At 42.5% G+C, this 26,317-nt stretch overlaps 1 protein-coding gene across 9 annotated transcripts in view; it reads left to right on the top strand.

Annotated features, from left to right (window-relative positions):
- The window catches only part of CEP128 (centrosomal protein 128), a 418,852-nt gene that overhangs the window by 47,552 nt on the left and 344,983 nt on the right, over positions 1–26,317 (top strand). For all 9 annotated transcript variants that reach the window (XM_065593465.1, XM_065593463.1, XM_065593464.1 and 6 more), the window contains 2 exons: positions 22,438–22,524; positions 24,513–24,587. In XM_065593465.1, coding sequence (XP_065449537.1) covers positions 22,438–22,524; positions 24,513–24,587 — 162 coding nt within the window. The remainder of the gene's footprint in view (positions 1–22,437; positions 22,525–24,512; positions 24,588–26,317) is intronic.

Genomic DNA, 26,317 nt, shown 5'->3' with positions numbered 1-26,317 from the left:
GGTGTGTCCTTGGAGCAAGGGGCCAGGGGTTCAGGGAAGCATGGCTGTTACTCCATGCAAGGAGTGGAGCTGATTGAGGCTGGGAACCTGCCAGGATCTGGAGTGCTAGAGACCCCTGGGAGGGTGGCCCTGAGGCCAAGGATTGAGTTAAGATTGTTTTCTGTTTGTTAACCATTGTTAAGAAGATAAACCTCCTTGACTGAGACTGCGTGTGTGTGACAACTCATGCTTTGGAGCTGAGGTGAAGCTCCTGCCTGGTGATACCAGCCTTTATAGGGAGAAATTTCTTTTTGATGTTGTGTATAGTGGTTTCAAAAGGTCAGGTACATAATAGTGGGAATGTTTTAGTTTTTTAAGATGTGGCAGGGATCAGCACCTTTTCCCCTAGTCACTGCTGGTTCAGGGCTAGCTCATGAGAAGACTTATTAGTTCCCAAAGTATTTGTATTGAGTTGCCAATAAACATTTTACAGTAGTGTCTCCAAAATGTCAATTTTAGCAGAACCCGCTATTATTATATATTAATACTTCATAATATGCTTATAAAGTATTGGTTTCCAGTCCCGCAGGAGATTAACAGAACTATATCACTATTTTGCTATATCCTTAGTTTGCTGTGTGTTTGACATTTGTCCAGAACAGAATATAGCAAGTCCCAGACCTTATAGCTGTGTAACTTGCAATCTCTGATTTGTGCATTTGGATATGAGAATTCGTTACACTCTTTCAGGCACAATAGACTTAATTTCACTAAAAGACTTTTAAATGTTCGTATTTAACTGATTAACCTGCTCGAAAGGTTGAGTTATAAAATATCAATATGACTCTTTGGGTGAAATCCTGGCTCTGTTGAAATCCATGGCAAAACTTCCATTGACTTCAGTAGGACCAGAATTTTACCCTTCATCTTTTGTAAAACAGCATGAAAAACATACAGGAAGTTTTTAAAAAGTTTCTCACAGATGAATAAAAGAAAAGTCCTTTTTGTTTTTCAAGACACTTTTCAAAATATTGCTACTAAAAATAGAGCCCTGAAATGGGAAATATTAATTGTCCCAAAATATCTCAATTCAATATTGGGGCTGAATGGTTTATAAAGGAATGTTTCTAAACTAGTTGTGACTGTATAATTTAGGTAATGATATTAGTTACATTCATTAAATCAAACCAGCTCAAATATGCCTTTCAGCTTTTGTAACTGAGAGATCATTTAAAGATTTAAATGTTGATGCTGGTAAATATTGAAGAGAATGCAATGAAGGCAACTGGCCACTACTTGTCAGTGTTTCACTATCCTACAAAAGCCATCATTCTAAATTTAACAAATGCAATTGCATACTTGCAGAGCCTAGCTGAACATGACTAATATCTTTTTTCAGTGATTGTTTTCCATTTTTGAATGTTCAGATTTATTATTTTTATTCTACCATGTTGCTATCCTTAAATGATTTGATTTTTTTTTTAAAAAGTGACATGACAGTGTGTTATATAGAATGTATTAGGAATATTTTTCATCTTCAAATTTAACAGCTAAGCCATATTTTTGAGTCTCTTTCTATATGATGTGGCTGGTATGATTACATTATTTTATTAGTAGTATTTGTTTCCTTTGTTTCTGAGCTCGTGATTACTAATAATGTTTAGACATTATGTGCATGTGAAGCAGGGTGGATAAAAATTGATGGATTTTTTTATTTAAATACAGGTTTATTTTTTAAAATAAATCTATTTAAAATTGAATTTGAAATTAACAGCCTTTAAGACCTAAATTTATAATCTATTAAAATCATTTAGATTAAATACAAAATATTTTGTACAAGGTTTTAAAAATGTCATACTACTTTGATGCAAATCACTGCCTAAGCATCTAGAACCAGAGTCTGTTGAAGTGCTAGATCAGCTTTTGACAGAAGTAGCCTCTTCTGCAAATGCAGCAACAATATTTTTTTCATTTCTGTTTATTCAGCTAGTTTAGGACTCGTTCATTCAAAGTTAAAAAAAATTGGGGGTTGAAAAAGAAGAGAGGCTTGTTTTCCTCTACCAATCTATGATTAAAAACTTGGTGTGGGATGTGGGAGGATGAGATCTACTAGTTTTAAAATCTTGAAAGACACAGTGACAAGAAATAATCAGTTCAGTTACCTAACTACAGATAATACTTCATTTGTTTAATAAATCAAGTAGTTTTAAATGCAAAACATATTTTGATAAACTTTTTAATCCCTTTTTTCCTTAGGTTTCCAGTGCATTTAAGGTAGTTTTATTTAATTTAAAAAATGCTGGTTTGGGGCATTTTAATTAAATTTGAATTTCCATCCAAATAGAGCTGGATGCAAATCACAAGTAAAAAATTTACTATCAGTATATGACATGCTTCATACACCATTTTCTAAAATAATAAGTATCAAATGAATCAGAATAAATGTAAATGAAGCAACAGTTGCTTAAATAAATTCTTATAGATATCACGTATACTCTTGGTTAGCAAAAAGAAGCACCAAATTTAGTTTATAGGGATATCTAGTTGTAAATCAACTCATTTTAATGGTTACCAACAAATGAGAATCTACCATCCCTTAGGAAAAGAACTAAAAAGTACAAATTCAAAACATGATGAAAATCGATGGCTTAAATCAAGGTTTCCTGCTTGCTGATTTAAATCATGATTAAAGTCCACCCCAATGTGAAGACAGACTTTAAATACCGTATTTTCCGGCGTATAAGACGACTGGGTGTATAAGACGACCCCCAACTTTTCCAGTTAAAATATAGAGTTTGGGATATACTCGCCGTATAAGACTACCCCTCTTCCAACGCACACCAAATAAAAATTAAAAAAACATCAGATTTGATTTCAATATGGTAATTTTAATTCAAATGCTTATGACATGCAGGTACTTAGCAGGAAAACTGTCACTTATAAACATAAGGCTGTTTGTCATCAAACATGTAAACATAAAACAGTGCAAGTGGATTAAACTTTTCCTAATTCACTCTAAAGCTGAAAGGAAGGATAAGACAATAAACCCATGGGAGCTGCCATGCTGTTTGTTTTCTAAGCTGTCAACCAAACTGGAACTGATGATGATAGGAGGAAGATAAACAATAGAGAGAGAGCAAGTGCCGGGCAAGTCCCTGGCGAGTTAGCAACGCCCATCATAACTGCAAGCTATGGTATTTTTACAGGTTTTGCTGGCATGACAGTTTCCCTTTAAAAGCCTTCCAAATCCTCCTGTTCGTCATCTGATATCATAAGTACATCAATGACATCTTGTGATACATTTGTAAGGCAGTCATCGTATGGATCGAATTCCGTATCAGATGGTGTGGTCTCAGCTTCGGCTTCCTCTTCATCTTGCCACAAGTAGTCGTCCTCCATACCATCTAATGCATTTGATATGCCACACTTCTTGAAAGACTTGATTACTGTTTCTGCATCAATATCATTCCAGGCTTTTATGACAAACTTGCACAAAACATCCAACTGTGGAGCACGCATGTTTCCTCCTTTTGTGAATGACTTTTCACCGCTAACCATCCATTCATTCCACTGTTCTCGAATGCGATCTTTAAATGGCTTGTTTAGGCACACATCCAGTGGCTGTACCAACGATGTCAATCCTGCAGGAATAACTGCCACATCTGTGTTTAGTCTTGCAAGCCTTTGCTTGGTGCTGGGAGTTAAATGAGCCCTGAACATATCCCACACCAGTAGACTATATTTTTGAATAAGTCCACCTGGTCGCCTGCTCCATACATTATCAAGCCATAGCTTTACCCCTTCTTCATCCATCCAGCCTTTTTCATTCACATGTACAAAACAACCAACAGGGAACTTGAGTTTCGGCATTGTTTTTCTTTTAAAAATAATCATTGGTCTCAGTTTGGCGCCATCAGCTGTGCATCCTAGTACCACTGTAAAACTGGACTTCTCATGTCCTGTTGTTTTAATTAAAATTGTTTTTTCACCTTTTTGATGGACAGTTTTATTTCCAACCATATCAAAATTAATTGGAGTTTCATCCATATTTCCAATACTACTTAACGCATAGCCATGTTTAGTGCGCTGTTGTATTACGTATCGATGGAAACTATTTACTTTGCTATCAAGATCTGCAGGTAATTTTTGGGCAATTTTCGTCTTTTGCCTCAGTACCATATTATGCCTTCCCATGAATCTAGTACACCAGGATACAGTGGCCTTAAATCTGTTGCTGTGATCTGGGTTAGATTTGGCCCACTGAAGTGCAAACAAACTTATTTTATTTCGTGTCACTACATAACCGTTTTGGCGATGCTCATTCACCATGTCTGCTACATGTTTTTCGAGTTCTGGCCAATGTGGGGTGCCTCTTCTTAATGCACACTTACCCCTTGGCATACTCTTTAATGCTTTTTCATTTGCTTTCCAGTCCCGAACCATCTTTTCTGTTACTCCATATTGTCTTGCAGCAGCGCAGTTATTATGTTCCATGGCAAAGTTTACAACTTTAAGTTTGAAACTGGCTTCATATTTCTTTCTTCTTGCTGGTGGAGCCATGATGGGGTTTTGACTGTTGGAAATTTGTATACTGTACTGTATGTACTGGTGCTATACTGTATGAACAGGTACAGATACTGGTGCTGTACTGTATGTGGTACCCAGTATACAACAGCGATGTACCTTACTGGCGATTGGCTGGTTGTTGTATACAAAGCCTGCTTGGATTGGTCAGCTCTCCCTGCCTGCCCAGCCCTCCCTGTCTCCAAGACTATCAGAGCGGTAGCGCAAACACGCCTCTTTCACCCATCTGGCCCGCCCTTGTATCCTATTACCTCCTTCTCTGCCTCTCAGATCTCGCACATGCGTGCCTGTGCCGCTTCACTGCAGTCCTCAGGAGCGAGATCTGAGAGGCAGAGAAGGAGGTAATAGGATACAAGGGCGGGCCAGACGGGTGAAAGAGGCGTGTTTGCGCTACCGCGTGTTTTTCTGGGCACAGCGCCGCTCTCTCTCTTTTTTCCATACCCCGGGCGTCCCGGACGCCTGCAGCTTGCTCCGCCCTTGCTGCTTTCATATGGTCGCCGCATACGGCGGGGATGCCGCGGCCGTTTTTGAGCTCCCCCCACCATATGCGGTGACTGCAGATTCTCCAGTCCGGCTTGGAAGTTTCAGCACCCGCCCTATAAGACAACACCCGGCGTATAAGACGACCCCCGACTTTTGAGAAGATTTTCCTGGGTTACAAGGTAGTCTTATACACCAGAAAATACAGTAAATGTATACAGTGCAGCTTTGCTTTCCTCCTCGAAAAACATTTTTTCCAAACTGTTTTCTTTAGTTAGAAAGAGAAACATAAATATGCACAACTAGTTTTTAGCATTAAGATGATGCATATGCAACTTACATTAAAAATCATATGATCTTTGTTTGGCTGATCTTGTGAGTCTTTACAAACAGAGGCATGCCGTCAAGCTGTTTGTTTAAATGGGAAAGGAAGAGAGAAATGGGGAAGACTTTGGGAGTGGAGGACAGGAGGAAATTGGGGGGCATACAGAGGCCCTGACATGAGGGAGGAGATGGGGATGATGCAGTGAGTACTTGAAGTAGAGGGGGACGGGATGGTGGGACGCAGGGCGTTTGTGGACGAGAATGGAGGAATGCAAGGAGTCCCTGGAGTGTTCAGTGAGCTTGGCCTACAGAAGCAACAAAATGTGCAATCAATCCTCTAGCAGTTCTTCCTGCTCCCACACCACTTACTTACTACATGCTACTTACTGAGAATACAAGCTCTTTGGCAAAAAGACTTGTCTGTTTATATTTTGTTAAAATGCTGTGTGCATCAGTGGCACTATATGAATCAAAATAGTTCTTCGAGTGCTTGCTCGTGTCCGTTCCATGCTAGGTGTGTGCACGCCGCTTGCACTGTTGCTGGAGATTTTTCCCTTAGTGGTATCTGTTGGGTCAGCTCTAGCCCCTCTGGAGCTGCACGTGTATGCACTGGTGTAACACTGGTATACCCCAAAGCAACAGCCTGGCACCCCATATTTGCTATGGTGATATGATTATGATGTGTTTTGTACAAAGCATGCCTTGTGAGGTATCATTTTAAGTGCAAAATCTGTCAGGACTTCAGATCCCAGACTAAGAAGGACCGAAACATCAGACTAAAGACTCTCCTCATGGAAGCCACCCTCAGACCTGTCTCAGAACTGAGCCACACCTATTGGACACCAAGTACTTCGGCATTGATGTGAAGCACTCCGCCGGCACTGAATTCTTCTCAGCACTCTTCTCCATCCCTGGTGCTGAGGAAGAAGCACAAAAAGCAGTGCACTGAGAGAGGGTGCTCACCAGTGCAGATGACAGACAGGCAGGGAGAGGGAGTGAGACCCATGCCAGGCCACTCTTCTATCCCTGGACCCGCATTGGCACCATCGACAATGGAGTTGAGTCCAGTGCGGGAACCTCCAATGACACCAGGGAGCCACTGCGGTATGGGTGGACTGAAAGTGCTGTCAACCCCAGAGGCTTTCCAGGCAGCTAAGGATCTTCTCTCTCTTCCAGTCCCTCCAACCTCATCCGGAAGCAGGAGGGAACAGGTTGCATCAGGCGCCTTCCTGGCACCAGGTCTCCTAGCACCATCCAGGGGCAAGTCCTATTGATCCTAGCATCCCACTCCCCGGCACACCACTAGTCCCCGGAACCCCCAACACCAGATGGAAGCGGAAGCAGGTACCTTGGTCCCCGAGAGAGGAATCCTCTTTGGAGTCCAAAGGGAAACCCTATGTACTGCCAAAAGCCCACCACCAGTACCCAGCCTACACACCATCAAACTTCACTGCTGGTCCCTCTGTGGGCATCTGGCCAGTGCATCACTGGCCAATGCAGTGGCCCTACTGGAACCCCTGGGGGTTCCCCTAGTACTGGGGCCTGCCTCCCACTGCTCCTCCTCGGTGGCCTCAGAGAGATGGGCTACTGATCCCTCCTGCTCGGCACCGGATCCAGACTCCAGTACTGGCCCCGGTAACGAAATCCAGGACATGCCTCCAGTGGACATAGCTGAAGAAGAGGAAGGAGCCCTTCCTCTGGTGCAAGCCTTCTCCTCCTGCCCCCCAGATGAGGCTGTTGCAGGTCCCAGCAGCCTACTTCCCCAGGATGACTTCAGGGCCCATGAGAACCTTCTGAAGTGGGTCACTTCAATCCTGGGCTTGGAGATAGAAGAGCTCAGCAACATCACACAGCCTCATTGATGTCCTGACTGTAGCAGCTCCATCCAAAGTGGCCCTGCCCATCAATGAGGCGGTGATGGGACCAGTCAAGGCCCTATGGCAAACTCCTCCTTCTCTGGTTCCTGCTTCAAAGAGGCAGAAAAAAAGTATTATGTTCCAGCAAGTGGGTTCAATTACCGTACTCGCACCCTCCCCCTGGGTCCCTGAGGTTATCTGCAGCTAACAAAAGGGCCAGTCAGGGCCAGTCGAGTGCTACCCTGAAACAAAAAGACACTAAGAAACTGGTCCTTTTCGGAAGAAAGGTTTATTCCACGTGTAGCCTACAAATGTATATGCCAATCAGCAAGCTTTGCTTGGGAGATACAATTTTAATCTATGGGCCTCCCTGAATAAGTTCAAAGACTCCCTGCCTCGGGTAAGAACATGCCAGGACATCTCTTTAGGTGGTTCTGGATGCTGCTGACTTGGTGGTCAAGACAATGGCCATTATGGTCACCATGAGGCGCTCTTTCTGGTTCCAGTCCTCCAGCTTTCCCCACAATTCAGGACTCCCATTTGAAGGCTCCTCCCTTTTCGGGGAGCAGACAGACAGGAGACTTAATGGACTGAAGGACTCAAGGGCCACCCTATGATCCTTAGGCCTGTACGCTCAGTCTGCCTACAGAAAACACTTCAGGTTGCAGCAGCCTCCTGGATTCTCGGGATCTCCAAAACAGGAGCCCTACAAAAGAAAGGGCCGAGGTTATCAAAGGCTCCAACCACTCCTGCATACCTCAGCCTCCCAGTCAGGGCCTCAGAGATAGTTTTGTAGGAGGCTGTAGCAATGTCGGGACTCACCCCTGTTGCGCCTCCTGCTGGTCGTCTCGGGAATTAGCTCTTCCAGCCTCCGGAGTGCCCTCTGCAGGCCGGTGTCCCGCTTGCCGCTTGGCCCCCGTGTCCCTTCCAGGACCCCGGTGCCCCTTTCTCTGGGTGCTGCCCCCTGGCAGTACCCCCCCAGTTCTGGGTCTCCCCCTCCCAGGGGATCCCCCACCCACTATCCCCACTTCGCCTCAGTTTTGGCTACTGCCCAGTCTCCATCTAGCCCCCGTTCACTGGGGCAGACTGCAATATCAGCCACTCATCACAGGCAAAGGGGTTCGGACCTGCTGCCTCTGCCTACCCATGGGCTGCTCCCTGCAACCTAGTACCTAATAGGCCTTACCAGGCCTGCAGCCTGGGGCTTTCCTAGGCCGGAGATCCCCGGCTCCCTTGGCCTTTCCCCAGCCCTGCTCCAATCTAGGTTCCTTGCTTAGGTCCCTGCAGCCAGGCCTTTCTCGCTCTGAACGCAGAGAGAGAGAGACACTGTTGAGCTCCTGGCTCCCAGCCTTTTCATATAGGCCAGCTGTGGCCTGATTGGAGTGTGGCCCAGCTGCAGCCGCTTCCCCAATCAGCCCAGCTTTTAGAGCTGCAGCCCTCTCCAGGGCTGCTTTTACCCCTGCAACCCTCTTTCAAGCCCTTAGGGCAGGAGCGGGTGTCCATCCAGCTACACAGGCCTTTTGAAGGTGCTTGTGAGGGCGCTGTACCAGTTGCCGTTTCAGATCCGCCTCCCCTTTCATTTTTGGAGTGTCTCTCTCTCTCTTCGGCCCTGCTTGGGCATCCATAATGTCGGATTGATGGTTCCTGAGTACAGTGACAGTTGGATATACCCTTCAGTTTTTATCCAGCTCTCCCTGCCAGCTTCCACCCTCATCTTGGATCTCTAGCCCCTCAATGGATATCTCAAGAAACTGAGATTCTGCATGGGCTCCCTGGCTTCCATCATTCCCTCCCTGGACCCAGGAAACTGGTACGCTGCCCTTGAGTTAAAGAAAACATACTTTCATATTTCTATCTTCCGTAGCCACAGAAAATTTCTTAAGTTTGTAGTGTGTCATTGCCACTATCAATTCCCTTCCTTTCCCTTCAGTCTATTGGCAGCCCTAAGGATTTTTATGAAGTGTATAGCGGTTGTAGCAGCCTTCATCAGGTGGTGTGATGTTCAGGTCTACCTGTACCTCAATGACTGATTGATCAAAGCTCGGCTGCAGGCTAAAGTGCAAGACAGCATCAGCATAGTCTGAACCACCTTCAGGGTGCTGGGCCTGCTGATAAAGAAGCAGAAGTCAACTCTTTTCCTGGTTCAGAGAATAGAATTTATTGGGGTTGTACTTGACTTGACCCACTTCCAGACCATGGCAAACCTGATATCCAAGGTAATGGCCCATCCAAATACGACAGCTTGCGTGTTCCTCAGGCTACTGGGTCTCATCATGGCTTGCACTTATGTGGTTCAATATGCAAGGCTGCTCCTCAGTCTCTCCCCCAGATGTGGCTAGCATCAGTGTACTCCCGAAGCACTGCAGACACCACTTGGACTTAGCACTTACGGTATTCCCCCTGCATCTCGGTCCTCACCTCCCTGGGCTGGTGGAGAGAACCAAGTTTAGTAATGATGGGGGTGCCCTTCGTTGCCTCACAATTATTGGTGTCTTTTAGTCTTGGATACGTCAAACGTTGGGTGGGGAGTCCATCTCAATACCTCAGGATTTGGCCTCTGGTCCCGGGAAGAATTCTCTCTTCACATAAATGTCAGGGAGCTCATGACAGTGCGCCTGGCATGCCAAGTATTTCTTCCCTAGGTCTCAGGCAAGGTGATTCAAGTTCTGACAGACAATACAGCGGTCATGTTCTATATCAACAAGCAAGGAGGGGCTCAGTCCTTTACCCTGTGTCAGGAGGCCATTGGTCTATGAGACTTCTGTGTGAAACATTCCATTCATCTTGAGGTGTCTCATCTCCCAGGAGCCTGGAACGTATTGGTGAATCATTTCAGCTGGTCCCTCTCTTCTCACCACAAGTGGTGTCTTCACCCAGAGTTCATCAGTGTCATCTTCCAAAAGTTGGGGCCTCCCCAGGTGGACCTGTTTGCCTCCAGGCAGAACAGAAAATGCCATTAGTTCTGTTTGCTGCGCAGGCTCCCTCTCCAACACCTTCCTGTTCTTGTGGGCAGACTGACTACTATATGTCTTTCTCCCAATCCCATTGCTTCACAGGGTTCTTCTGAAAATCAAACAGGGGACAACGCAGGAATCTTCCTAATAGCCTCAGAATAGCCATGCTGGCATTGGTTTGGCATGCTTCTGGACCTCTTGGTAGCAGTGCCACTCTCGCTCCCACTCCACCTAGACTTGATTTCACAAGGCCATGGCCGGTTGCTTCACCCGAACATTGCTTCCCTGCACTTGACTGCATGGATGCTTCATGGCTGAACCCTGAAGAACAGGCCTGCTCGGAACAAGTTCAGCATGTCTTACTAGCTAGTAGGAAGCCTTCCACGAGGGCTACCTACTTGGTCAAGTGGAAACGTTTCACTTGTTGGGCCTCCGAACGGGATCTCTCTCCATCTCAATCTTCTCTTCAGTTGATCTTGGATTATTTGCTCCACCTAAAGCAGCAAGGTCTAGCACGCTCGTCTATTAAGGTTCATTTGGCAGCCATCTCGGCCTTTCATCCTGCAGTACGTGGCATATCAGTGTTTTCTCACAAAATGACTGTCTGGTTTCTCCAGGGGTTGGAAAGACTCTGTCCTCAAGTTTGCAAACCACCCCCCCATCTCCCATGGGACTTAAAGCTGGTCCTGTCAAGGCTTACTTTTGAGCAGTTAATGTTGTGCTCGCTACTACTTCTCTCCTGCAAGGTTGCCTTCCTGGTGGCGATTACCTCGGCCAGAAGGGTCTCTGAGATCAGGGCCCTTACGTTAGAACCACCTTATCCGGTGTTCTTCAAGGACAAGGGCCAACTGCGCCCATATCCAGCCTTCCTGCCAAAGGTGGTGTCACAATTCCACAACAACCAGGTCATCTTTCAACCTGTCTCCTTCCCAAAACCTCAAAAAAGCTCTGAGGAACAACTGCTTCATATGTTGGATGTTAGGCAGGCCCTCACCTTTTATATTGAGAAGACTAAGCCCTTCCACAAATCCACACAACTCTTTGTAGCAATAGCAGAAGGGATGACGCAGCTACCTGTGTCAGCCCAAAGAATCTCATCCTGGATAACTGCCTATATTTGGGCTTGCTACGAGCAGGCAAGCATCCCGCCTCTGGCCATTGTGACCACTCATTCCACAAGAGCCCAGGCATTGTCAGCAGTGTTTCTTGTGCAGGTACCAATCCAGGACATCTGCAGAGCCACAACCTGGTCGTCAGTTCATACCTTCGAATCCCACTATGCCATCACCCAACAGGCCCAAGACGATGCCAGTTTTGGGAGAGTAGCGTTGCAGCCAGCACATCCATGAACTCTGAGCCCAGCTCCTGGGGTATTGTTTGTGGATCACCTAGGATGGACTGGACATGAGCAAGCACTTGAAGAAAAATGGTTACTAACTTTTTGTAACTGTTCTTTGAGATGTGTTGCTCACATCTATTCCATAACCCATTCTCCTACCCCTCTGTCGGAGTTACTGGCAAAAAGGAACTGAGAGGGTGTGGGTTTGACAGTGTCCCTTATACTGGTGCATATGCATGCAGCTCCAAAGGGCACTAGAGCCAGCCCAACGGATACTAATAAGGGAAAAATCTCTGGCAACTGTGCATGCAGCGTACTCACACCTAACATGGAATGGACATGAGCAACACATCTTGAAGAAGAATTGTTTCAAAAGGATAGTAACCATTTTTTGTTACCTATTCTAGCTCAGACTAGAGATAGAGGCATGTTTTTATACTACAAAGCCAGGAATACAGTTTTGGGGCAATGGTTAGAGTCTTCCATTCTTCTAATAAGTACAGTGGAGTAGGAGGCGCAATGGCATATTCCTTTGGTAGCAACTTGCATGGTTGATTTTCTTCAGTTCCTTGTAAATAATTGTAACACTCTTTGTTGATTATTCCAGCCACATCTTTTTTTCTCACCTCGCTTTAAATTTATATAAATATTCTGAGTTATAAAATAATAATTTATTTGGCCCAAATGATAAGTGGTTTACCTGCTTATTGTGATAATCTCTTCTCAGATTGGGTTCTAGTAGATTACTTATAAGAACTTTCTAAACTAATTCCACCAACTCCACCTCAAGGAATTTTTTCACAAGAAAGATGTCACCACCCAAAACTATCACATCCCCACCAACAGTCATATAAGAAAAAAGAATCATCTGTCTGGACATCTCCAGTGGACAGAACCACACATTAGATCATTACATTGGTTGCTTCAGCAAATAAATAAATAAAAATTGTGAAATCCTCAACCAACATTACATTCACCACAATCTCTCCACCACAAAAAGGATTTCTATTCAGCTCCTGAAATCCAGCTACCAGGTAGTGATTGAACCAGCAGACAATACAGACTCCATCATAGTCCTCAAAATTCATCCATCTCCTTGTCACCCACAACAACTTTACATTTTACAACAAATACGTGTCCAAACCATGGGAACAGCCATGGGTATTAGGATGGCTCCTCAATATGACACTCTCTTCATGGGCCCCCTTAAGGCAGAATTTCTGGAAAAATGCACACGAAACCAGCAATATACATGTCAAATCATGTTAAACTAATCTGATAGCTTTCTTTGATAGGATAACGAGTCTTGTGGATAAGGGAAAAGCGGTGGATGTGGTAGACCTAGACTTTAGTAAGGCATTAGATACAGTCTCGCATGATATTCTTATCGATAAACTAGGCAAATACAACTTAGATGGGGCTACTATAAGGTGGGTGCATAACTGGCTGGATAACCATACTCAGAGAGTAGTTATTAATGATTTCCAATCCTGCTGGAAAGGTATAACAAGTGGGGTTCCGCAGGGGTCTGTTTTGGGACCGGCTCTGTTCAATATCTTCGTCAACGACTTAGATATTGGCATAGAAAGTACGCTTATTAAGTTTGCAGATGATACCAAACTGGGAGGAATTTCAACTGCTTTGGAGGATAGGGTCAAAATGATCTGGACAAATTGGAGAAATGGTCTGAGGTAAACAGGATGAAGTTTAATAAAGACAAATGCAAAGTGCTCCACTTAGGAAGGAACAATTAGTTTCACACATACAGAATGGGAAGAGACTGTCTAGGAAGGAGTATAGCAGAAAGGGATCTAGGGGTTATAGTGGACCACAAGCTAAATATGAGTCAACAGTGTGATGCTGTTGCAAAAAAAGCAAACGTGATTCTGGGATGCATTAACAGGTGTGTTGTGAGCAAGACATGAGAAGTCATTCTTCCGCTCTACTCTGCCCTGGTTAGGCCTCAACTGGAGTATTGTGTCCAGTTCTGGGCACCGCATTTCAAGAAAGTTGTGGAGAAACTGGAGAGGGTCCAAAGAAGAGCAACAAGATTGGTTAAAGGTCTAGAGAACATGACCTGTGAAGGAAGGCTGAAAGAATTGGGTTTGTTTACTTTGGAAAAGAGAAGACTGAGAGGGGACATGATAGCAGTTTTCAGGTATCTAAAAGGGTGTCATAAGGAGGTGGGAGAAAAAACTTGTTCATCTTAGCCTCTAAGGATAGAACAAGAAGCAGTGGGCTTAAACTGCAGCAAGGGAGGTTTAGGTTGGACATTAGGAAAAAGTTCCTAATGGTCAGGGTGGTTAAACACTGGAATAGAGTGCCTAGGGAGGTTGTGGAATCTCCATCTCTGGAGATATTTAAGAGTAGGTTAGATAAATGTCTATCAGGGATGGTCTAGACAGTATTTGGTCCTGCCATGCAGGCAGGGGACTGGACTCGATGACCTCTCGAGGTCCCTTCCAATCCTAGAGTCTATGAATCTATGAGGCACATCAATGATATTTTCTTCCTCTGGATAGATGACGTAAACTATCTCATAGATTTCCACCACTATATCAAAAACCACTGCCCATCCATCAAATTCTTTCTAGAACGCTCCATTACCAGCATCAACTGGACACCATGATCAGCTTCAACAATGAAACCTAGAAACGACTATACAAAAGAAACCCATGTATCACCACAGTTACCTTCAGAGATCCAGTAATCAGCCCAGCCACACTAATAAATCTGTTGTCTACAGCCAGCACTCAGATACCATAGAATTTGCTAAGTAGAGAAAGTCTGGGATACATACCTAACCACACTTAAAACTGCCTTCACTAAACAAGGACTCGCCACCAGAGAAGTAGATTGCATCATGGAATGGGCCACACAAATACACTGGAAGAATTTGCTTCAGTAGAGGGGGAAAAAAATCCCTATTGAGTGTACACCACTAGTTGTCACCTGCCACCCCACACTAGAACCTGTATGTGGTATCATCAAACAATTACAACCCATGCTTGATGGGGACCACAACCTTAAAAAGAACTTTCCCAAACCCCTCTTCTGGCGTCAAACAACCCCTACAACCTCACCAAGCTCATCATCAGAAGCAAGCTTTCCACAGAGAAGAGCACACCAACTCAAAGTGGCACCAGCTCCTGCAATAACAACAGATGGAAAATCTGCAGTCATATCTCCATTGCTGTGATGATCCATACCCTCACCCCAATACACCTTTTAAGATCCATGGGTCCTACACATGCCTGTCACAACATGTGGTGTAACTCATCCAGTGCATCAGATGCCCCAGCACTGTTATGAGAGTAAACTGAGACACAAGGCTGTCCTTAGGCATATGCAGCATATGTGGCTGTGTAGGGCACCTGAAAATTTGGGGCATCCCCGCGTCTTAGTGTCCACCCTCCTGCCTTTTCCTCTCCCTGTTCTGACCCTTCCTGCAGGCTCCCGCCACAGCTGGCTGCTGCAGCCTGGTGAGTCTTCCTCCAGAGGGGACCTAGTTCTTAAAAGTGAAAAAGCCTTCCCGCCTGCCAGACCTATTAGCACAACATTGAAACTGTTAAAGAGTCATTCAAGTGGTAATGAAGCCATTTAACAGGCATTTGCCAACACCCAGGTATATACTGTCAGTTTCTGACTTCACTGACAAAAACAGTTATGCATTTGTAAATAAATACTTCAAAAGACCACCCTTATCTAAAATACATATGCGAGCCTGGGCTGCCATCAGGCATAGGGTCACCAGTTTAATAATACTGCATGGGGCCCCAAAAATCCTCAGGATGGCCGTGCTGAGACAATAACTATGCTCTCAAAGGAACTCTCACAGAAAAATGATAAAAGAAAAACACCCAGTTACTTGCGAGTGAACACTGTTCATAAGGTAATCACTCCAGTTCTGACCTCTCATTCCTTGACCTCAAAGGAAACCTGCACAACACCTTCACAAGAAAGGCCTGAGAGCTAAAATATGTCACTCTTCTAGACACTAAAAACCATGGACTTAACAGAGACCCTGGTTTTATGGCTCATTACAAAAATTTGTGATTCATTCTACTGCCTACTAATCCTTAATTGCCCACTTCATTGTAAGTGGTCTCCTAAAGCAGATGTGAACCCCTTACACTTAACGATTTGTCCCACCTTGTATTTAGCTCAGACACTCTAGTTACTTTCTCCAGACTTGAGAGAGAATTCTGTAAAGCTCAAAAGCTTGTCCATTCTATCAAGAGAAGTTGGTCCAATAAAAGATATTATGTCACCTACCTGTCTCTGAACTTATAACATTAACACGCAAAGATAACAAAATATTTGTTTCCATAAACATCTTTTCATTCAAATACACATGAAAAGGCCATTCTTTCTAGCCCATACCCAGTAAGAGTCGGTTTTACCTTTGTCAGAAATAAGTAGAAGGTTGAACAGAGCAAGGATAGCATTGTAATAAATAAGAGCAGTTGAATTATCAGAAGTTTTCAGATGCAATCTAGTGTGTGAGTCTTTAAGGTGAGATTTTAAAAACTAATGGTCCATCTGTCTGCTTTGCACAGACTTTAATATTTTGATAGTGGGGTTTATACAAACAGTCTGCCTAGTGTTACAGACCCAGACCAGTGGGGTACAGGAGTCTGGTAGAGGGCAAATATACTGGTCACTGGATGAGTAGTTTTCTGTTCCCTGAGTGACCAGAGCAGGGGATGCACTAGAGTAATCAGGAACCTGCTAGAACCAGTTAAGGCAGGCAGGCTAATTAGGACACCTGGAGCCAATTAAGAAGAAGCGGCTAGAATCAATTAAGGCAGGCTAATCAGGGCACCTGGGTTTTAAAAGGAGCTCACTTCAGTTTGTGGTGTGAGTGTGAGGAGCTGGGAGCAAGAGGCGCAAGGTGCTGAGAGAGAGAGGGTGTGCGCTGCTGGAGGACTGAGGAGCACAAGCGTTATCAGACACCAGGAGGAAGGTCCTGTGGTGAGAATAAGGAAGGTGTTTGGAGGAGGCCATAGGGAAGTAGCCGAGGGAGTTGTAGCTGTCATGCAACTGTTACAGGAGGCACTATAGACAGCTGCAGTCCACAGGGCCCTGGGCTGGAACCCGGAGTAGAGGGCGGGCCTGGGTTCCCCCCCAAACCTTCCAATTGACCTGGACTGTGGGTTCTTCCAGAGGGGAAGGTCTCTGGGCTGTTCCCCAACCCACATGGTGAATCTCTGAGGCAAGAATATCCGCCAATAAGTGCAGCACCCACCAAGATAGAGGAGGAACTTTGTCACACTAGATACAATTGACCAAATGTTCCCTTTCCCCAACTATTTTGCTCTATTAACTGGTTGCCTAGTTGGCTCTACCCTGAAGTAGCTGCATTTACAGTTGAAGAGATTTATGTGTATGAGAGTTCCTTTCATTTTCTTTATTTTAATGTCACTTTCTTTTCTATGCTTTTTAGCGCTTTCATATGCCTATTATGTTTCTTTAAATTGAAATATTTATGGACTATTTCTTTTTACTATACCAGGAAAATAAAATAAAGCAGTATATTTGTAATACCAGTGGTGTGGGAGTGCTTTTTTAATTTGATGTTATTGCTGTTTAATGGCCTAAATATCATTCAGCACATGTCAAGGCTGATTCCCCATTCTGGCACGTCAAGTATAGAAGGTGGGGGCCTGCAAGGATTTTAAAAATTAATACATGCCACTCCAGGCTTGTATTAAACTCCCAAGATTACAGCTTTTCTCTGACCTTGGCTTGGTAAACGCTGCCACCACCCAAATGCAAAACCCCTTTTGGAACCAGAAAGGCGCACTTGGGAATTCCTTCCTGTGGGGTACCCTCAAGCCCCCCCCCCCACTCCCTTGGGGAAGAGCTGAGAAAGAAAAACAAAGGAAATCAGCTGTTGCCACCAGCTAATTAAACAACATATGCACAAACCTCTTAGGCCACCAAAAATCCAATCCTGTTCTTGAAAAAGGTAAATTTTATTAAAAACAAAAAGAAAGAAAATACATCTGGAACTTAGGCTTCTGCTAGATTTAAAAAACCCACTTAAGAAGATTATTCTTGATGTTTAAATTTTGTGAGGTTCAGCTTAAAGGTTACAAGCAGAACAAAAGCATTTGGGGTTAGCACAGAGGAGTCCACAAGCCAAGAAATAAACAGAAATAAACCTACTCGCGTTTTTCTAAACATTCTCTATCTACTTACACATTTGGGAGTTCCAAATAAGTAGTTCTAGGTATGATCTGATGATTTATAATCATACCTGGCTTAAAACTTCTCATAGCATAACTGCTCCCTGTTCCTCTCTTTCCCAGAGAACACAACAGACACAAAAGGGAAGTTTTTTTTCCCCATTTTAAAAAGTTCTAGCCTTCCCATTGGCTCTTTTGGTCAGGTGCCCACTCCCTTTCCTTTACCTGGTAACTTTATTAACCCTTTATAGGTAAAGCAAGCAGAGAACAGCCACCAAGAAGGTCTTTATAGCTAACTGGCTGGCTGGGTGTCCATAAAAGGGAGCTACTCCCCACCCCCTTCACTTATCACAGCATGTTTGGTAAATTGAGATGGTATATTGATTTCTAGGTTGTCTTCTGTGGATTAAGATGTACTGCTGATGTAAAGACACATGCTATCCACTCTCTAACTCCAGATCAGTGTTCCGAGCATTAGCAGTGTTGGGAGCCCTAGTAGGCTTCCAGTGAGCAGACACTTAGTTTTCCCTCAAAAAGTTCTTCATTCACACAAAAATCTTGTGATCCTGCTGGATTAGAAATCGGAGCCTTACACTACTGGAAAAGTGAGTCCGTTTGAACATTTTTTGGATGAAAGATGGTGTGTGTGTGTGTGTGTGTGATATATAATTACAGTATACTCATTGGTACACAACCAATCACCATTTTAAAATACCATTTATCTGGGATCATAATTTTAGTACTGTTGATATAGTACATGTGTACTGACAAATTAATTTGCATTATTTTAGAGGGAAGAGAACTTTATAAAAAGGGAAAGTCAATAAAAATAAATAGAATAAGTGTGAGAGTTGTGGGGACACAACAAAATGCTACATAGGCTACATCTACACTACGGGGGGGAGTCGATTTAAGATACGCAAATTCAGCTACGTGAATAGCGTAGCTGAATTCGGCGTATCGCAGCCGACTTACCCCGCTGTGAGGACGGCGGCAAAATCGACCTTTGCGGCTTCCTGTCGATGGCGCTTACTCCCACCTCCGCTGGTGGAGTAAGAGCGTCGATTCGGGGATCGATTGTCGCGTCCCGACGGGACGCGATAAATCGATCCCCGAGAGGTCGATTTCTACCCGCCGATTCAGGCGGGTAGTGTAGACCTAGCCATAGGTAATTAAGGAAAACTGTATTAAGTAATTGAGACATTATAGTGGCAGAATGAAGTTTACATATTCAGCTTTAGCTGAGACCTTTCTTAACATTTGTATGCTTAACATTGCATTAACTTAGCCTTTTGTCTTCAAAGTCTATGTGCAGACATATATCATTATGGCAGCATTTGAAGCAGCTATGAGTGCAAGTGGTAGGTCTGGAAATTAATTTTTTAAAATTATAATTGAAAACAAAATTAGAAGAAAACTATTTTTAGAGAATATGTAAATGTGAGATTTCAGATTCATCAACCTCATGTTTACATTAGCGTAATATTCAACAACTTGAGTTGTTTATAATGGAAATATGCAAATTTAAAGAAAAACTGTTATTAAATATTTAAATATGCCCCAGGGGCCTTCCATTAAGGCTCTAAGCTGTTGCTGTAATTTTAAAGCATTTTAAAGACAACATGCATATCAGATCAGGGCATACATTGCTTTATATCTTAACCACTTTAAAGTAAAAACAAACTATAAAGGGCAAAATAATACATAAACTCCTATTTTGCTTTTGCTTTGTTTTGTACTTACTATGAGTTTGTGGGATGAGTATGCAAATAAATAGCATCATATAAATGAGTGTTATCCAAATAAGCTGCATTTTTTATGAAATGCTGTGAATTGTACAATATCTAAGGCTTTACAATAGCATAATTTTCAGGATCCTAGCTCTCTTGTAGATCAGTCAGTTATATTTTCTATCAGTTTTAGTATCTAATGCCTTATGCTTAACTATCTGTCCCACCTTGTATTTAGCTGTGACACTGATTACTTTTTCCAGACCTGAAGAAGAGCTCCGTGCAGCTTGAAAGCTTCTCTCTTCCATTAATGAAAGTTAGTCCATTAAAAGATATTACCTCACCAACTTTGTTTCTCTCATATACTGGGACAACACGGCTATAACAACACTGCAAACAACATATCTAGTATCTTGTCATTTTAGTTTCAGAGGAAATGGGAAGGAGGAAGTTTTGGACTATAACCAGTAGGTAGACTGAGTTCAATGACACACACAACCATATTTTGAACGTTCTAGGAAAAACTATGTTTTAGGAAAAACAGTTGTCCCTTTTTATAGTGAAAACCACCACAGGAAAACTTAAATTTCTCTTTTAGAAACAAACCAAACATACACGTGTGTGTGTGTGCGCACACACACACACTTGTCTCTGCAAAGGCAAGAGTTTGCCCTTAAAACATCTCAATTTTCTGCAATGAAAATTAGGGAGATGTTGGTAGTGTTCTGAGTAACCTCTGGGGAGGAATGGCAACTTCTGCTCCTCTCTCATGTTGACTTCTCCATTAATATAGCTTTTAGTATTTATTTTTAAAAAAGACAAAAAACATACCCCAGTTCAGTGATTGCACATTGAAATGAACACAGCGATGCAAGATTCACAATGCATTTGAAAAATGATCAGGAAACAAACCCTTTACTTTATGTACAATAGAAAATAAAGTCTGTTTCTTTAAAACTTTTGTAATAATTGATACTATTTCTAATAATACTTTACACTTGTATTGTATCTTTTTCCTAGGATAGGTTTTTAATACATTCTGAATCTCACTGTGTGTAATTTAACATTTGCTTTTTGAAAATATAAAATGAAAAAGCTATATTGTTGCAATGTTATAGTTGACCGAACTGTGTAAATATAAACAAATCCATATGTTACAGGGTGTGCCTCCCCTGTAGGGACCCCTGCTTGCCTGGGGTGGGGAGGAGCCTTGCAGGCACACCCTCCCTCCCTCCATTTCCCTTCTTTCAGGGCTCCTTAAGAACTCCACACAGGTCCAACAAAGTGTAAGACGAATTCCCCTGCTGGGATCCTACTTCATTAAATACAAATAAACTTAAAATCAAGTCTCTGTCCTAGGACTCAGGGATTGCATAGCCCTCCTCCTCAGGGCCTGTGATTCTCTGGGAGCTCCTCTCTAGTAGGAGAGCTCCTCTCTCTGTGAACACCTCTCTGTAACTGAGCCTGATGGCCATTTTCAGGCTGAGGTGCTTGTTACTCAGCTACCTAGATAGGCTTGTTCCCCTTAAATTAACTTGTCATGGGTAACCTCGGCCTGGATTCACCTTAAAGGAGCCATCGACCCTGTGACACCATAGTTGTGGATACTGAAGCTATCATAATTCTGTCTTGCTGTGTGCACTCATGCATGTCTGTATTTGTGTGTGTAACAGCATATACAGTCTGAAGTAATGCATATGCACAAGGGAGTTGAGTTATAATTGCTGCAGAAACCTTAACTTTGAACACCTAACTCTTGTGTGGGTTTGAACTCTTAAGTAGATTGCATGAACATATTTTTTGAATTGATATAATTGTCGGAGAATAACAGAGTTCTCACTTTTTGTTTATCAACACTGACCCGGTCATCATTGTACCTAAGTATCTTTTAAATTGAAATACAACAAACTTAGTCTCCTTTCTCAGCCAGTAAAATAAATAGCTTGATTAACTCTCAGAATTGTTTTTATTTGTCATTGTGTAAATGCGCTTTTTTGTGTGACTGAAGAACTTTTTGAGGAAAAACTAAGTTGAAGAAATGAGCTCTTAAAGTGGTGAAGTCTGTGATAATTCTTCTACCTTGCTGGAACAAGTTTCATAGTTTAGATCCAGCTGCTATGAAAATTTTGTTTCCATGTGTTCAAGTGTTCTACTGGTGGTCATCGGTTTCATTGTTCTGGTTGTACACAGCTATTGTAGGAGTTCATGGTCACTTTAGAAGGGCTTTGAATATGAAGACAGAGACCTTGAACTGAACTTTTCATTAGTTCCACAATGAATTCAGAAAGCAGATGTTTGTGGTAAACTGTTACTAAGCAGAATAGATACCGTATCTTCGGATTTTGTAGGAGGTAGCGTTTTAGATTGGTGTCTTCATTCCAAGATACGAGTTGAAATTATCAACCTTTGAAGTAATGAATATGTGGAACATTGTGGGTGGGTCTATATTTGATAGGATAAAGTGCAGACATCTGTCCAGTTGTAGATAGAGGTGGGTATCTTGCCGCTATTCAGGTTCAGCTTTAGTATCTAATAGTGTTTTCCTTAGTACTGGTCATAATTAATGCAAATACATAGTACTTGCTACTACCAGCATATTTTAGGTGGGGTAGTAGGTTTCCCATGTCAAAGAAAGTGTTAATATTTGTAGGGGAACCATGCTTCTATTCTTTTTCTATGCAGGAAAGGCAAGGATCAGCCTTTGGAATCTGGAAGTTCATAGATTAGAAGGATGCCAAGGTCAATCTTGTCTCTGCACTCATAAGTATTTGGCACAGCTGTTTGGGTGTGTGTGTGTGTGTGAAAATAAATATAATCTCTCTCAGTAAGAGAGATTATATTGTTTTTGTTTAGAAATTTGAAGTATAGACAAAAATACTTATAACATATATTTTTTTCTTAATAAATGTACCAGCTGATATTTTACATTTCAGCAGATTTTATAAATGAGGATTCGGTAACTCTGCTGTAATAAAGTTCACAATATTTTCCCCTTTTAAGGCTTTAAGGAAACGAGATGCTAAAGCTGATGAAATGGAAGGACTGATGAAAAATAAACTTTTGAAATCTGAAAATGAAAAGAGCAAAGTAAGAATTTAATTTTCTTTTTTTAAATTATTTTTTAAAATCAGTTTTCAGTGTAGTCTTTTTCTGTTGTGATAGTTTCCAACTGCTTGTGGTCTAGAACAATGTTTCTCAACCTTTTTGATACCAAGGACTGGCTTGCTGCCTTCCTGAACTGTGTCAGGGAGATCTCAGGGACTGGTGCCGGTTCACAGACTGTCATTGAGAAACACTGGTCTAGAACGTTCAGTTCTTATGTTTTGTTTAAGGCCACATCTTGCTTCTTTTGTAAGAGGCATTAGCAGTGTGAAACACTATGTTTTTAGTTTTTAAAATGGCAAGGTACTTTTTAGCACCATACACTGCAAACACGGCTGAAACTGAACTCTTCGTCTTCCCTCCAAAGCCCTCACTTCTACCCTTCCTTTTTGTTATGGTTGACAACACCAGCAACCTCCCAGTCAGTCAAACCTGTAGCTTAGGGATTACTTTGACACTTCCCTTCACCTTGCCCCACACAGCTAAACCATGTACAAAGTTATTGGCTTCCTACTTCACAGCATCTCTAAGATCTAACATATTCTTTACGTCCTTGCAGCTCACTCTCTCATCTGGATTATTTCCCATTTTGATTATTAAAATCTCCTCTTCCTCTGCCTGGCCTCTCTGACACCCATATAACTCTCCTACAGTCCATAGAAATGCTGTTGCTAAGATTAGCTTCTTTGCCAGTAGTTTTGACCATGCCACCCCTTTTTGTATCTCTCCACTGGCTACCCTTTCTCCACTGCATAAAGTTCAGATTTGTTATCAATACTTTCAAAGCTTTGCTCTTTCCTGCTATATCCACCCATGTATTGTTTCACAGTCTCCTACCTACTCTGCTCTGCCATTAATACCAGGCTTGTGTGCCCATTTATCAGCTTCTCTGATAAACCTTTCTGTGCCACCCTCCATGCTGCCATTTATGCAAATACAATTTTCTCTATCCAAAAATAACTTTGCCTCCAGAGAGGGTCTCAATAGAGTAGTTACAGGGATGAATTAACTGCACCATGCACAGAAGATTAAATGCATTAGTACTGATGGAAATTGAACATCCATTTGATTTATTATTTCTGGTAGTGCCCATAAAGTGCTAGCCATCAGGCGAAGCATCAACTATATGCACTTTTTAAAGTTTTTATAAATGAAGCATGCAGCAACAAGAATTTTCATTTTTAAAAGTCATTTTCAGATCATATAACACTATCAGTCTATTACCTTTCAGTCTAAAATGTTGGAGCAGTACTTTTTTTAAAGCTTGACTAAAACCAGTTCAGCATTTTGTTGTTATCTACCACATAGTATGGAATTGCACAGTCAAGGTAACAAAACAGTTTAATGACAACACGAAGAGAAAAAAATGGAGCCCCTCCCCCTACCCTCGGTCTTTCTTTAAAAATGGGTATCATATTATCTCGGACCAAGTTCTGTTATATATCAGTCATTATTCCACAGTTATTGTATGGTATGGCTAAAAGGCAGAATTAAAATGGTTTGAGTGCCCTATCTGTGCATTTTCATATTTTAACATGTTTGGATTTCTTTTAAACATAATCTTTTTACTCTGAATTTCCTGAGTTTTTAATGCTTATTTTTTGGATAATTGCGTCATCTTTGTAAGGCAGTTTATCCTAAATTAGTGATATGTGCTCTCAGTTTTAACTCCCATTTTAACATTGTTTTAGTTTGGGAATGCATACGCTATTTTGTAGCCACAGGTGGTAGTACAGAGTATATATGAGATAAATGATTACATACTGCATGATAAATTTATAAACTATATCATTGTAATAATTGTAGATATGTTTGTAGCATCTTATAACACAGTTTACTTTACATGTTCAGGGTTAGAAGTATAAGAAATTATTTTTATTTTTTAAATACAAGTTTAGTTTTAAATAGTTAAAATATTTTAGTACCAGGATGAATGTGTAACGTTGTCTCTTCATCCTTAATCAAATTATAAGCTTGAGCAGGAGTTGGAGCGGTCCCAGAGGAAGTTGGATCAGTCAGAAGACAGTCGAGAAGCTCTTCTGCATCAGGTAACTACTTTCATGCCATGAAAATCCTCCTCCTTTCATATTAAGCTAGGCTCAAGCCTGTCTCTTTTATCTTGCTGTCAGTTATTCGAATAACAACATTGTTTGGGGGGAGGAAGGAAGGAAGGAAGTGTACAAAGCAATGCCTACTAGACTGATCTACATAAGATCATATAAAAAATGGGAGCTTCTCAGCATTAAAAATAGTCACTAAAGCCATTCCTTCGATGGCATTATGTCATGTTGATAACTACCGAAGCTCCTTCAGTGTCTATTCTTGGTGTGTGTTATAAAAATAGACTGGATCAAGAAGACAAACTGTTCCCGAGAGCTTCATTTGTTGCAGACATCCAGCTGGGGGATGAAGAAATATATATAATACATTATGTAGGCATTTACATTTCTAAGTGTCTCTGAATGCATTACTGTCTTAAACACACTTTTTTGTGTGTACTTTTTATCCTCCAGCTTTTTAAATAGTTGAGTTGTTTACATTGGATAAACACATGCACTGTTCTAGGTGCATTTCAGAGGGTGTTTTTGCATATTGTGTATTTGTAACTGTTCTGTGATATGCGGTACATAGTATTGTTGATAGTGACTCCAGACATCAGAGTGGTATAGAAACACTTGCTACAATAGAAATATAGTAAAAGTACTATGCAAACTGTCTATATTTGGGCCTGAAAAAGGCACACTGAAACTGTTGAATCTGAAAGACCCGGGAATCCAGTATAGCATCAGAAACAACGAGGAGTCCGGTGGCACCTTAAAGACTATCAGATTTATTTGGGCATAAGCTTTTGTGGGTAAAAAAAACTCACTTCTTCAGATGCATGGAGTGAAAATTGCAGATACAGGCATAAATACATATTGGCACATGAAGAGAAGGGAGTTACCTTACAAGTGGAGAACCAATGTTGAAGGCCAATTCAGTCAGGGTGGATGTGGTCCACTCCCAATAATTGATGAGGAGGTGTCAATACCAAGAGAGGGAACATTGACTGGACTTCTACATAGAGTGCTTCCACAGATGTGCGCAGGCTGAAATTGTGAACAAACAACATCACTTGCCCCATAACCTCAGCTGTACAGACCACCATACCACCCACAGCCTCAGAAACAACTCTGACATTATAATCAAAGGGGCTGACAAAAGGGGTGCTGTAGTCATCATGAAACTGGTGGATTATAAACAGAAGGCAGCCAGGCAACTCTCCAACACCACATTCTACAGGCCACTATCCTCTGATCCCACTGAGGAGTACCAAAAGAAACTACACCATCTGCTCAAGAAACTCCCTGCTACAGCACGGGAACAAATCTACACAGACACACCCCTAGAGACTCAACCAGGGGTATTCTATCTGCTATCCAAGATTCATAAACCTGGAAATCCTGGACGCCCCATCATCTCAGGCATTGGCACTCTTAGAGCAGGATTATCTGGCTGTTTAGACTCTCTCCTCAGACCCTACGCTGCTTCTTTGAGTGATTGCTCATGTGTATTCCACAATAGGTGTGCGTGCTGTCCACATGCACCGGTGCTGGAAGTTTTTCCCCTAGCAGTACCTGTAGGGGAGCGCCCCTAGCCTCCTTGGCGCGGTATAAGGGGCGCTGCTCGCTCCGCCCACCCTCAGTTCCTTCTTGCTGCCAGTGAAGGTGCTTCGGAACTGCTCTGCTCCAGCTTGTCTGCAAGTTTCCTCCAGAACTCTTGTTCGTTCAGTGTAGTA

Source organism: Chrysemys picta, chromosome 4 (genome assembly GCF_011386835.1).
Source record: "Chrysemys picta bellii isolate R12L10 chromosome 4, ASM1138683v2, whole genome shotgun sequence".
Taxonomy (NCBI): domain Eukaryota; kingdom Metazoa; phylum Chordata; order Testudines; family Emydidae; genus Chrysemys; species Chrysemys picta.
This window is presented reverse-complemented; position numbering and strand designations above follow the sequence as displayed.